This window comes from Budorcas taxicolor, chromosome 8 (assembly GCF_023091745.1).
Source record: "Budorcas taxicolor isolate Tak-1 chromosome 8, Takin1.1, whole genome shotgun sequence".
NCBI classification, from domain to species: domain Eukaryota; kingdom Metazoa; phylum Chordata; class Mammalia; order Artiodactyla; family Bovidae; genus Budorcas; species Budorcas taxicolor.
In genome coordinates this window covers 32,673,972-32,687,699 of record NC_068917.1, presented here as the reverse complement: position 1 = coordinate 32,687,699, position 13,728 = coordinate 32,673,972, and the positions used below count along the sequence as shown (strand labels likewise).

General features: G+C 33.4%; 1 protein-coding gene across 1 annotated transcript in view; it reads right to left on the bottom strand.

Annotated features, from left to right (window-relative positions):
• ZDHHC21 (zinc finger DHHC-type palmitoyltransferase 21) overlaps window positions 1-13,398 on the bottom strand; it is a 49,236-nt gene extending 35,838 nt beyond the window's left edge. The window contains exons 1-4 of the mRNA XM_052645268.1: window positions 13,245-13,398; window positions 12,302-12,400; window positions 5,630-5,741; window positions 2,461-2,599 (exon numbers count right to left, since the gene is read on the bottom strand). Of these exons, the coding sequence (XP_052501228.1) occupies window positions 2,461-2,599; window positions 5,630-5,741; window positions 12,302-12,400; window positions 13,245-13,398 (504 nt within the window). The remainder of the gene's footprint in view (window positions 1-2,460; window positions 2,600-5,629; window positions 5,742-12,301; window positions 12,401-13,244) is intronic.
• Window positions 13,399-13,728: the final 330 nt, after the last annotated feature.

The following is a 13,728-nucleotide window of genomic DNA, read 5'->3' as shown; positions in this document are numbered from 1 at the left end:
ATTCTTATTTGAGTGTTGGAACTTTTTTATTCTGTCATTGATCTCCTAATAATGTTGTTAAACAGTCTGTTAAACGTTCATAAAAATTAAAGGGGCAAAGAAAAACTGTTCCCTTCTGAGAGCTTTCACCAAAATCAAAGGTAACATAAATTGAAAATCTCTTATCTACCAAGAACTTTTACTGCATTATCTCATTAAATCTCATTACTATTCACATTTTTCAAGTGGATATTACAATTCAGAAAGGTTAAAGGATGTGTCAAAGCTTATACTCACAATAAGAAAAGCCAGGCTTAATTCTAGGTGTGTCTATTTATAAAATCAAGATCTTTCCACTACCAGAAGCTGGTAAATGCAAGATAAAGAGCCTGATACCTAATCTTTTAGGCTTTTTAGCACATAGGCCTCTGTCACAGCTACTTAATTTTACTGTTGTATTACAAAGGCGACTGCAAACAAAACTTAACAAATGAGAGTAGCTATGTTTCAAACAAAACTAATAAAAACAGGTAGTGGGTCAAATTTATCCCAACACCCATAGTGTGCCAACCCCTCCACAGTGCCACGGTGCATTCCGTCCTAGAGAAACTCTACTAGCCTTTCATTAATACCACTAGATTCTACCTCTCTCTCCATTCTTAAAATATTCTGATCTTAATCTTACAGGTACATTTTTATTTTAAAGCTCTTCTAATTAGGCTCAATCTATTGCATATTTGAAACAGGTTACTTGGAAAATACATATAACCTTTTACATGTTCTAACTACAATACCAAATATATCAGAAATTAATCTATTGTTGAGATTCAAACCCAAGGAGTCTGCCTTTAAAGTCACACTCACATCTAGGCCACTTCACATGGTGCGGGAATTAAAATAAATGACATGTGCAGAAAGTACTTTGCTGACCCTAAATGACTCTTTAAATATTAACTGCTGTTGTTTCAGCGCTTCTGATCCGGATACTTTGGGTGACCATTCTTTTGTACCTGGTTTTATCAGAAAGTAAAATCAAAATATAAGAAAGCATAAAAAAGAAATTCATCTGTAAGATAAAACATTTCTAAGACTGTAGTATCAGGATGCACTAAATTCTCAGTGTGATAAATGCCGAACACCTACATTTACAGTTCTCCCCCTTGAACTTTTTTGAGTTGTTTGCATCTAATTTAATTGCTCATTCTGCATTTAATACGTAGAATTACCTTGACAAGGCCCACTAATATATGCAACCAAGCAACAACAGTAAATACCCTCTTTTAATTATACAAAATGATCATGTGTACAAAAAAGATCTAAATACACAGAACTCAAAGACCTTCTCTCAACTGTTCCATTATTACAAAATTTAGTTGTATGGGCCATCACTAAGCTTGTTATTTTTAACAGAAAAGATTTAAAGAGTATAAAATGACTTAAATAGGAAATTAAAAAACACCCTTCTTCATCAGAAATTCCATTCCTCTTACCTGTCTCCTTCCCTATCTTGCTTCCTGTAAGTACACATACTCTCTCTCTCTCTCTCTCTCTCTCACAAACACACACACACACATACACAGAGCATTCTAAAAACACAATCTAAGTCAAAATGGCACACAGGATCAGGCTGAAATATAAATTCTACAAACAAAGCACAAAAGATACGATTCAGAAAACACAAACCCAGGTTCAAATCCCAGTCTACAACTAAAACCAGTTGAATAATCACTTCCTAGCTTTGTGCCTTCAGTAACTATTTATTTAACCTCTAATAGTCTATTTCCTCATCTATAAAAAATGGAGGAAAAATCATACCCACCTCATGTGATTGTGGTGTGCATTTAAGTGAGAATTAAAATCACATGTCCATAGCACAGTGCTGATATTATAGTCAAGGCTTAAAACTCCTGGTTGATGTTATTACTACTACTACCTTTAACACCACGGTTCTGGGTAAATCTTATTAACATATATTGTAGTTCCTCTACAGAGTGGGAAAAGCATTGCCTCAAATGGATATATAACAACTTTTTAAAGCATCTGCAAATTCATCTTATCACCAATGTTAAAAGTTGGGAGTTGGGGTGCTGCGGAACGAATCCTTTTCTCAAGAACTTAACGTTCCTTTGAGAACTTTTAAGAATTAAACAAGTCTATTTTTACTCCTGAAAAGAAGTAAGAAGCTAACCTTTTTCACTTTGCTTTTCATTACTGTAGATTTAAAATGAAAATATGTATACACTGAGTGATAAGTCACTTTTTAAAGAACTTGACACTAACAAGTAATCGTAAATAGACGTGGTTAAAAGCCAATATCAGAAAAGGTCCATTTTCTCAATTCCAATACATTTTAAAACGCACCAATTTGAGGGTTTATGTTCATTACTTTTGTTTTCAATTTTCTGCACTTTTAAAAGCACCACATGTTAATAACTATATACTACAGCTGTTCTAGCATTAGTGGATATAAACATTTCTTACCAAATTACGCTTTTTTAGCGGAAGAAAGTAATAATAGTGGCAGAAAGAAAACATCAGTGCGTAGCAAGTAAGAAGTTCAGTGTAGAAACACAACTGCAGAAAAAGCCAATGGTTATCTTCACCAACACAATTGTTAATCCTGAAGGAAAAAAAAAAAAGGAAAAAGAAAAAATATTTCAAACTTTAGTAAGATGTTAATTTTAGGATGGTAAAACTAGAAATAAGCACAAACAACTTCTTAAGTGTTTAAGTTCATAGAGATAAGCCCAACCCACTCAAACCTAAAAGCAAAGAGTACATAAGAAAAGATATGACATAAACACGCCACCTCACATTTGTAAAGCACATTCTACTTGTCAAAGAAGTCCTGTATATGATTCCCCATTCAACTCAACAACAAGCCAGTGAGGCAGGAAGAACAGATGGCAATCTCCTTGCTTCACTGATACAAAAAAGGAACAGAGGGGTTAGGACAATCGCCAGAGGATGTACAGTTAGGAGAGACCGTGGTCAAGAGAACAAGAACCCTCTTCTGTACACTGCTCTTTCACTGCAGCATTCAAGCTGTGGAGATCAAGCTGAATGGCATGAAGCAAAGTAACTTAAACCTGCCATTCTGACACACTGCTAAGCATTCACAATTTTCCTTACTTTTACAGTCTAACCCTTGGTGGCTGAAAATAAACATATATTCAAAAGTATGTATAAATTCTTAGAGCTACATTTCCACCAATACAACAATGAACCAAAACTAGGAAAAAGGATTAATGTTAGAATTCCAAAAATTCAAGATTAATGCAAGCTGAATATTTTATTGTTCCAAAGTTATTGTATCTAAATTTCCTAAATACAATTCCAGCAGAAAATCCTAGTTCAAAACTACAAATTATCTTTCACAATGTTTTATTTTCAACATACTATAGCATTATACTGTCACTGTTTGAAAAAATAATAAATAGGGCCAAATTCCTAACTTTATTGTATTAAAGATGTGCTGTCAATTTTTTAAAACCAGATATGTAACTGAACAGAAAACCTGAAAGAGGCATTTCTTAGACTGAAGAATTCATGCTGAATAAACAAGAAAACCTTCTGTGTTTTGTTATCTGTAAGCAGGGCTACCAGAGAAGAGTACTTCTGTGTGCACTGAAAAACACTCTCCAATAGCTACTGCTTAAAAGATGCTTTATCCTTGCCCCACCCTTTCTGTCCCCCCAAAATCTGAGATATAACTGCTTTGAACACTGCCTTCTTCTTAAGAATAGAACTGTAAGAAACACTACTATCATCTACATGTATAAACTGTTTTGGTAACAAATTCCTTACAAAGAGTGATCAGAGTCACAAACAGAGTAAATCTTGAGGTCATCAGAAGAACTGACCGCTAAATCTAAAGCTGTTAAGCAGTTCAGATAATGCAATTTCTGAAAATACCGAAAATTCTCCTTGCTTCTGCTGCACACTGTATATTTCCCTCACTCTCTGAAGAGCTCAGCAGTGCTTTATTAGGGAATTCAAGCACATAAGTCCCTATATCTATTCACGCCCCTGATCCACCCTCTTTTCCTATCTACAGCTCTTTGTACTTCCACTCTTCTTCTCACCAGGGCTCTGAGAAGGTGACTAAAACTGGAAACAGAAGGCCTAAGAACAGAGAGTTCACCCCAATCCTAAAATTTTGGTTAAAAAGAACTTTATTTGGTCACCAAGTCAGTCTTAATTCCTTCAAAATAAGTAAATACTATCACTAATCTATATAATCTATATATAATCTATATAAAAGTTATTAAATAGTTGATTTTTTAAGCTTAAATTACTGCATTCACTTAAAAGGAAATATCGATATCTAACCATCATGAACATTTATTATGTTTTTAATCAGAAATATTACTCAAAAAATTATACAAAATTGAGTTTTTCAGTGTGATTATCACTTACCTGAATACATGCTTCACACAGTTTTAAAAAGCAAACCCTATTACTATTGTAACTGTAAACAGATCACTGAAGTTTATAAAATCATTTGAGAATTAATCTGAATAAATTCCAGGTACATTTTTAAAACACCAACTGTATGTTATATACTAAACTATCCTGTGATAGAATTTTAAACCTTTCTACATAGTAACACAGTATTCTTATTTTTTCTGAATCTCAGGAAATTATCTTCTAGTCAAATAATCATGTTATAGTGAAAACCAAATTCCCACTAAAAGCTTGCTGATAACTTGCGCTCCCAAAAATAAAGGAAGCTCTAAATGATTAGCATTACTAGACAAAACTAAAATCTACCCTTGAGTCAACCTCAGATAAATGCAGTTATAAATTTAAGAAGATTATTATGTAGCTAACTTTGTATACATGTGTGTATAAACATAAATATATATGTAGATAGATATATTTATAAAGTGCTACACCATACCAGTTTAAATATTTATGCAGAGATCCCATGCTAGAAAAACAGAATTAAATACAATATCCTTTCACAGATTTTTGTGACAGCTTTGAAATGAGATACAATGCAGAACTCTCACAGCATTTGTTTTCAAAAATTGTTTCTCAACTGAACATTTTCTTTAAATATTACAAGAGAGCCCCCTACTGACCAAAAATGTTGGCAGTCAGCAGAATCAACTATCACTTCTTTTTTTCCACTTCTAGCTAGCATGTAATATTAATCCCTATATCCAACACATAACACTGAAAAAAAAGGCTGAAAGGAAGTGAAATGAGGTATAAGGTATATGAAATGTCACTCTTTAATTAAATTGGAGGGAAATACAAACAATGAGATGTATATGGTTTACATTACAGTTAGAAACAGTAACAGCTACTATATTTAAATTTAAGTACTCTCTATATGTCTTATACTATACTAAATGCTTTACCTACACTGCTTCATTTAATAAAACCACTTTAGTTCTTTTGTATATTTGGGTGCATGTTAATTTTTAGTTTTCTGCTCAAATATCTCCTTGTTAGAAAAATCTACGATCTCTGAAAAAATGACCCTGGGAGTTGATAGAAGCATATGATCAATTAAAGCTCTCCTTATAAAAAGGCTTTCTTAAACTGTATAACTCTGATATAACCTTTGTTTAAATCGGCTAAGTACCAAGATCTATTTTTTAATGCATTATTTTTCAAAAGTGAATTATTCATTTCTTACCATGGACAGTGATGATCCATTCTCCTAACACAGTGGCCGCAGCGGCTGCAGTGATGGGAACGCTTCGGTCTCATCAAATTACACTTGTTACACAATTCCCAGAACTCCCTTTCTAGAGAAGGAAATTAAAATTCATTTAGTAAAGGAACATGAGTAATGTTGAAATTTAGAAACAAGTGTTTAGAAGAGTTATAGGAATTCTTCGAGATATGTGCCTAAGTCTCTCCTGTAAATGTTTGCCGTAAACGTTGCTTCTCTATTCTCTGCATGTTTTATTTTGTACATTTCTAATTTTAAACACTATAAAATAAGACTGTTAATAGTCAAACTAAGGATAAAAAAACAGCGTATTTGGGTTTAAGTATATGGCTGTAAGCAAAATTTAGTGAAAAAACTCTTATTTTAGAATCAAATTATTACATTAAAACAGAATTTTATTGAAACAAGTTAATTTCTAGAAATTTATTATCTAATGGTTCTACAGAAGAGATAATGCTGAGTACTGGTTTCATAGATTAGTAAGTCAAAATTAACTGCATAAACAGAGACGGCATCTCCCCAAACTTCCCACACAAAACCATTTTTTGAATGGATTTATTTGGGAATATTTATGACAGAGGGATGGAAAAACAGTTCAGATGCATTTAAGAGGTACTAAAATAGTTTCAGAAGTGAAGAAGATTACAAGAAAATTACTCTTTAACAGAAATAAAGGAGTCCTTTACAAAACTCTATCCTACCACCAAGTAAGTTTCCTCTAGTCTGCTGTGAACGAGCACACAACTAGGCTTTGTGCTAAAAACATGAAGTTTACAGGAATTAAGGAAAAAGTAATTTATTTCCATTAAGAACTGCTCTAGCTAGAGCCATTAAAAACTCTACGGGACTGTTATCTACCAAGACAACTGTTATATAGAATATATAATCTTAATATTTCTTGACATGGAATTTTACCTTTATAACAATTTTTAAACGTTGTATCACTTATGGAAAACTATACCCTAACCTCACTAAAATTATGGGTATAGTAAAATTAACCTAACTTCAATACTCCAAGTGAATATTAGTATATGCAAAGTGTGACTGAGCAAACCATAGACAGTCACTAAATCCTTGCTAAAACATGACAAGTTTAATTTTTTTTTAATGAAAGATTCTAAACATAAGTAACAAAAGAGAAGAGTAGGTAGTTTTCAATTTTTTAAAAAGATACCCTATTTTAATTCCATTATTTCTAGTTTATTTATTTATTTTTTAACTTTATTTTACTTTACAATTCTGTATTGGTTTTGCCATACATTGACATGAATCCACCACGGGTGTACATGCGTTCCCAAACATGAACCCCCCTCCCACCTCCCTCCCCATAATGACCAGAAGTAAGATCAATATACTGGAATTTTATAGTAAAGTCTTGGAAAAACTTCCTGCTACAAATGTCTCTGGAGAAATCAATAAAGCATGAATAACAGCTGTAACAAATTAATTGCTCTCGATGAAAGTTGAAAAATTATCTTTTACATTTAAAATATTTCATTTTAAAATAAAATTCTCTTCTATTTCTTACTTACAATTATTTTAATGAAAACATATTACATGAGAAAGCAACAATATTGAAGCTTAATTTAGGTACAATTAAACTACTGTTATTTAACTGTTGGCGAAATAGAAACTCATTTCATATGTAGCATAATACAATGTCACATACATATCACTTTTTTTCCCCACTTAACTAGATGTTCCCAAATATCCCAATATTAAAACTCTAAATTCATATATTTCAAGGAATATGTGAAGGTGAGCCCATTTTCATTGAAAGACAACGTGAAAACTATGTTCTTAAACCAGCTCCTTAAAAAAATTAATATGGGGTATTCACTATTGGCAATTTCAGCATAAAATATTCCAAAGAATAAATCATTTATTTCATACTTAAAATGCTGTACCCTCAGGAAAAGAGAGAGAATTTGGCTATAGTCAGCGAAAGACTGTAATTCATTGTGTGTGTAAACTACGGTTGGCAAACTACAGTCCACAGGCAAACCCAGGCCATCACCTGTTTGGGGGTGATCCATGAGCTTCCCAGGTGGCGTTAGTAGTAAAGAACCCACCTGCCTAATGTAAGAGAGGTAAGAGATGACTGGGCCAGAAAGATCCCCTGGAGAAGGGTGTGACAACCCACTCCAGCTTCTTGCCTAGAGAATCCACGGACAGAGCAGCCCGGAGGGCTACAGTCTACAAAGAGTCGGACACAACTGAAGCGACTTAGCATGCACGCATGAGCTAAAAGTATTTTTAACAATTTTAAATGATTGAAAATAATAATAACAATTTGTGGTAAGTAAAAATCTTGGAATTTAAATTCCATGTCCATAAAGAAAGCTCTATTTAAACACAGCCATGCCCATTCATTTACATGCTGTGTATGTCGGCTTTGGGGCTACCATGACAGAGAGGAGGACTTGTGACAGAGACTATATGGTTCATAAGGCTAAAAACATCTATTTGGCACTAACGCTACAGTAGAATTTGCTGATCTATGGTCTGGACCATAAATTTGTTCAAACAAAGAGTCTGGGTCACTTAATGCTCAATTTAAGATACAAAAATCTAAAATGAAGATGCACATTTTGCACACACAAGCACAGACACATTTGTTTTTAGAAAGGAAAAAAAAATCACTATTTTTAAAATTCAGAAATTTAAAGTATCATCTATGTTTTTGCTTTGCAAAACAAGAAAAAAAGCCATCCATCTTAATCTATCCTATGTATCCTGAAACCATTTCTTCGTCTTCTCTCTTTTTTCTTTTTCAGGATTTATTCAGGTCCTAATAGGATCTTGGAGAAGGCAATGGCACCCCACTCCAGTACTCTTGCCTGGAAAATCCCATGGACGGAGGAGCCTGGTAGACTGCAGTCCATGGGGTCGCTGAGAGTCAGGCACGACTGAGCGACTTCACTTTCACTTTTCACTTTCACGCACTGGAGAAGGAAATGGCAACCCACTCCAGTATTCTTGCCTGGAGAATCCCAGAGACAGAGGAGCCTAGTGGGCTGCTGTCTATGGGGTCGCACAGAGTCGGACACGACTGAAGCGACTTAGCAGCAGCAGTAGCAATAGGATCTTGGTGACTGATACATTCTGGTGTCTGATGATTACCTATAAGACTTTTGCACTACCCATCTAACAAAATAAAATAAAAGCCTATGGGAGACAGAATCCACCTGCTAATTTATGGCAGCTATATAGAAAGTTAAAAATTAAGATAACATTTTTTAAAGGAAAGAAAAATCAACACATAAAACAAAAGAAAAAAGGTAAAATCTATAAATGATCCTCTTTAATATAAGGTAAACAGTATCATAGTTTAACAGGGAAACTTATTAATGCTGTAATTGCATGAAAGACTATAAAGACAGATATGGTTTGGTTTCGTTTATCCCTCAAAAAGGAACAAATCACTTTTCCATTTGAGTTTTTTGAAAGATTTACATATTAGGGGAACTTTTTTCAATGACTACATTTCAGATCACAAAGTAATGTTTTGGGGAGAAAAATATAACTTGAAACTAATGAAAATCAATACAAGGATTGGGTCTTAATCGAGGTTTTCTGGCAGAACTGGTTGGCAATGCAAGAAATAAATGAACAAACAAAACAGAAATAGACTCAAGAAACAGAAAACAAAATAGTGGTTGCCAGAGGGAGAGGGGTGGGAGTGGGGCAAAATATGAGAAGGGGACTAAGAAGTACAAATTTTCAGCCATAAAATAAATAAGCCACAGGGATACAAGGTACAACAGGGGGCATATACAACAACAAAAAAATAAAAACAAAGTGGCACTAGTGAGGACAAAAACAGAACTCTAACATGCAAGTTAAGAGCTTAATGATGAAAATGTTCTAAGATTGACTGTGCTAATGGTTGTACAAATCTGTGTATATTTAAAAGACACTAAATTGTACACTTTAAATAGGTGAATTATATGATGTGTGAATTACACTCAAAGTTGTTTTTTGAAAGTTGAGACTAAATAAAATCATTTCATAAAATTCAAAAATGACAAAAAGTAGTATTTCTGTATTTCAAACATGCATGTAATTTAAATAGACATGTAATAGTTTCATGTGACTATTCCATCTACATGTCCCAAAGTTTATAAAATCGAATTCTTGGGATCTTCACACGGAAGCATTCTCCTATACTCAAATTGCCTCAGGGGTCATATAGAAACCAAAGTTACTATGTTTAAAACAACAGAAAGGCATGTAAAATATTTCAGAAGGGCATGTAAAAATTTTTTAAAGTAGCTAAAATAATAAAAGCCTTAAGGTGTAGGTTTCCTTTTCTAAGGAGCTCAATTATATAAAACTGCTCACTCTTAAAACAATGCTGAATAAACGTCACTATTTTGTAGACTCCAACACTTTAGTCATTATTTTTCACTATTAAATTTTTATTTTTTTAACTAAGTTAAAACTATATCTACACAATCAACAAGTAACTGAGCAAAAAGCACATGGCAGCGTTAATTAATTTCCTTCAAACCAAAGCAAAGATGAATAAAGAGGTAAGATCATTCATCTGTAAGAGGACTCACGGTAAAAAAGAGGATGGGGACAAGAATCTGGGCTTCACAGCCACTCTGTAACAGCCTACTGTATGACCTGTGAAGGGCAATCTATGCTCCCGATTTACCCAGCCTACCCACCTCATACCACCACCATGAGGGTCACACGACAGGAGATACCAAAAGACTCTGGAAGCATTCAAATGTGATAGATGAACGCGTGGATTTTTTTTTTTTTTTTTTGGTTGGGCAAAGGGGAACTTTCCACTGAAGAAAAACAGCCCAAATGTCAATGAGAAGAGATATAATGCAGATAACCAAAAGGTTGGCAAGATGCCATGGTGTCCTCATCACTGGAACCTATAAATTAAAGGTAACACAGCAGCTTCAGGTGGATTCAATCTGGCCCTCAGGTATAATCTGTTCGGTATTCATTTAAAAACAATGCTTTTAAAACGTTGAATTAGTTGCTAATATTTTTTAAAATCATAAAATGTCTCATAAAAATTGAGATTTCATGTTTTCTCTTCAAAAATACCCATCCTGCATGACAATTCAGTGTAGCTGATTAGTGCCACTTCCTTTAGATAAGATAGATTTTCAAGATGAAATAGTTCCTCCCTGGCCCCTTTCACTGATTTGTACTATCTGACAGATGTAGGCATTTGAATATTTGACCACAGCAAACTGAAGTTTTCATCAGAAATGAGTACTGAGTTAGGAAAACCCTGCTTCCTTGATTTTCTGGGAACATCAGGTTTTAGAGTTGAAGTAGAAAAATACATGTATCAATATTTTAGACAGTCGTTTATTTTAGGTTAGTTGAGAAGAGAGATTCTATACAAATTACAGACTGCCATCCTCCCCGCCCAAACACAGGCGTACACACACACACAATAACCGTTAAGTGACAGTGATACTGTTCTACAAATTAATAAAAACTAAATACTCAAGATTATTTTCAGAAATTTCTACAGTTACATAAATATCAGTGTCATTCCCACTTAATCATTAAATGTGCAAGGCCCATTAAGCCCCAAAATCACGGATCTCAAAAAACAACCACAAGCTAAAGGAGGCTAAGTGACTTGCCACTTAAATCTAATTTTGGAAAGAACGACTACATTGCTTTCCAAACTTCTACACGTTAGATTCACCTGGGATCTTTCAAAAGCATGGATACCGGGCTCTTACCCCCAGACATTCTGATTTAATTAATATGGGATGTGATTTGGACATTGAGGTTTTTTAAAGCTCCCTAGGTGATTCTAATGTATAGCAAGTTCAGAAACTACTGAATTACTATAAAAATTATCTGGCTCTATAATGTATAAAAAAGACATATAAATTTCTTCCTAGAAGAAAGTACAGGGTTCTCAAAGATTACATAGCAAATGTTCAAAAGCAAAACTCAGGAAAGAGGATAAGGGAGGTTTACTGTATCCGGCAAGCAATACATTTTTAATTTATTTCTGTGATCTAAATGGTTACTATGCAATAAGGTGACCAAAAATTACCTCCATTGACACTAGAACAAAAGGCTTTCAAATTTTTCACTGAATTGTTTCAACTTGGAGAAATACAAGCAATAGCATTATAATACAATAGATATTTAGTTTGTAAATATTTGTAAATACATTGTAAGCAATATTATACTTAAAATACATCATGAGGTAAGTGGCACCATCAAAAACTCCTCTACTAAATAAAAATGTAATTTTTCAGATAATATCATTCAACAAATATTTACCCAGCAATTATTACTAAGTCACAGAGACTGTTTAGGCCCTAAGGATACAGTACTGAACAAATAAGAAAACAAAACAAAAACTCTACACCCTCACAGAGGTTATACAGATCTAGAGTGGGAGGCGTGAGGGACAAATAAGCAGCTAAACCAAAAAGGAGCCAGAGACGGCAGATCCGAGGAGTAAGCTGGGATTTGTGGTTGTAAACTGAGAAATCTGGAAAGAAGGCACTTGAGACACGGAAGTGGCTTAGATGACATCTGTAATTAATATACTAAAGGCAATAACATACACTAATACCGGTGATAGTTCTGACATAGTAAAACCGATGAATCTGAAGAGCACCCTACCTCCATGTGGGATCTTTGGGTTCTCAGGGAGTCTTCCTGGATCAGTTATTGAGGCCCTCACTAAAGCAACCAGACAGAACATGGCAATGCCATAGAATACTTGAAAATAAACAAATAAATAAAATCAGTATTTATCCTTCAAAATGTTTTTTGACAAGCATATTTAAAGGCTAAAAGTATATTTTAATTAACAGCATCAGCCTAAATTCTCAGAGATAAGATGGAAAAATGATTAACTCATTTCATTCATCAAATAATATTGCCAAGAGGACTTTCTAAAATACACTAATTTTAAATAGTTATTTTGCATAACAATGATAAATGTGTTGTAAATGAGATTCTTTATTAACAGAAATTAGTGGTATATTAATTAACAGAAATTAATTCCTTTTAATTACTACATATACTATATTTGATAGAATCAAAGCAGCATTTTTAAACCTATTCTACAATTAAACTTTTTCATTAACTCTAACTGGCTAGCTTCAAAATTACATTGGATTAGTGATGTTCAATTGCTCTTTTCAACAGATCTTGAGATTCTTAATTTGAAAATAAAGAATGCAGAAACTTTTGATTTTACAATTAATAACACCTTAAACTATATACATTTATACATGTACTTTAATTATCTAAATTTAAATTCTATAACAGAAACATTAAAAATACACATACACCTACATAAATAGAACTATTGTGCCAGCGTAGCTTTAAACAAAATTGTATTTGTAGATTTCGTAGAGTTAGATATGAAGATATACCAATTACCTTACCCTGCAAAATTATATATAGAGCTCATTCTTTTAAAATGAGTAAATAATTTCATATTAATAGCACTGAATAATATTAAAAGGAAGGTTATATAATGGTATTAAACTCCAAAAATATTCACAATGAGAAAAAATCTTTAATTATACAAGAAAATAAAGATTTAGAAACTTACTTATTATTAATATGCCTGGAATATGTCCTTCTTCATAGTGAGGAAAGAGGACAATTTTGGGAATTAAAAAAAAGTTGTATAACCAGACAAAGACAATCAAACCCATGCAGCACCAACCATGCGGGTCAACAACAAAGTGAATCCGGAGACCCATTCTGCAGCCCTATGACTGCCTACCAATCCACAGCGAAGACGAACCTAGGGAAAGGGAAACAGAAAACAATTACTTACATAGGAAAAATTATCAGACTGAAACAAAACTACCTTATTGGCAACTATAAAATGACACGAATTTTCTTTGTACATATATTTTTGACAATATAAAACCCTTTGGAAAACAAAGGGAAGTTTTAGGCTATTCGAATTTCACCATAAGCTTCAAATAATTTAACTTCAATTTTCATTATGGATTGAGATCATAGAGTAAACTGGCATTACCTTCTGAAGTTAAACACAAGTCTGTCTTTAGCTCAGCGATTCCATG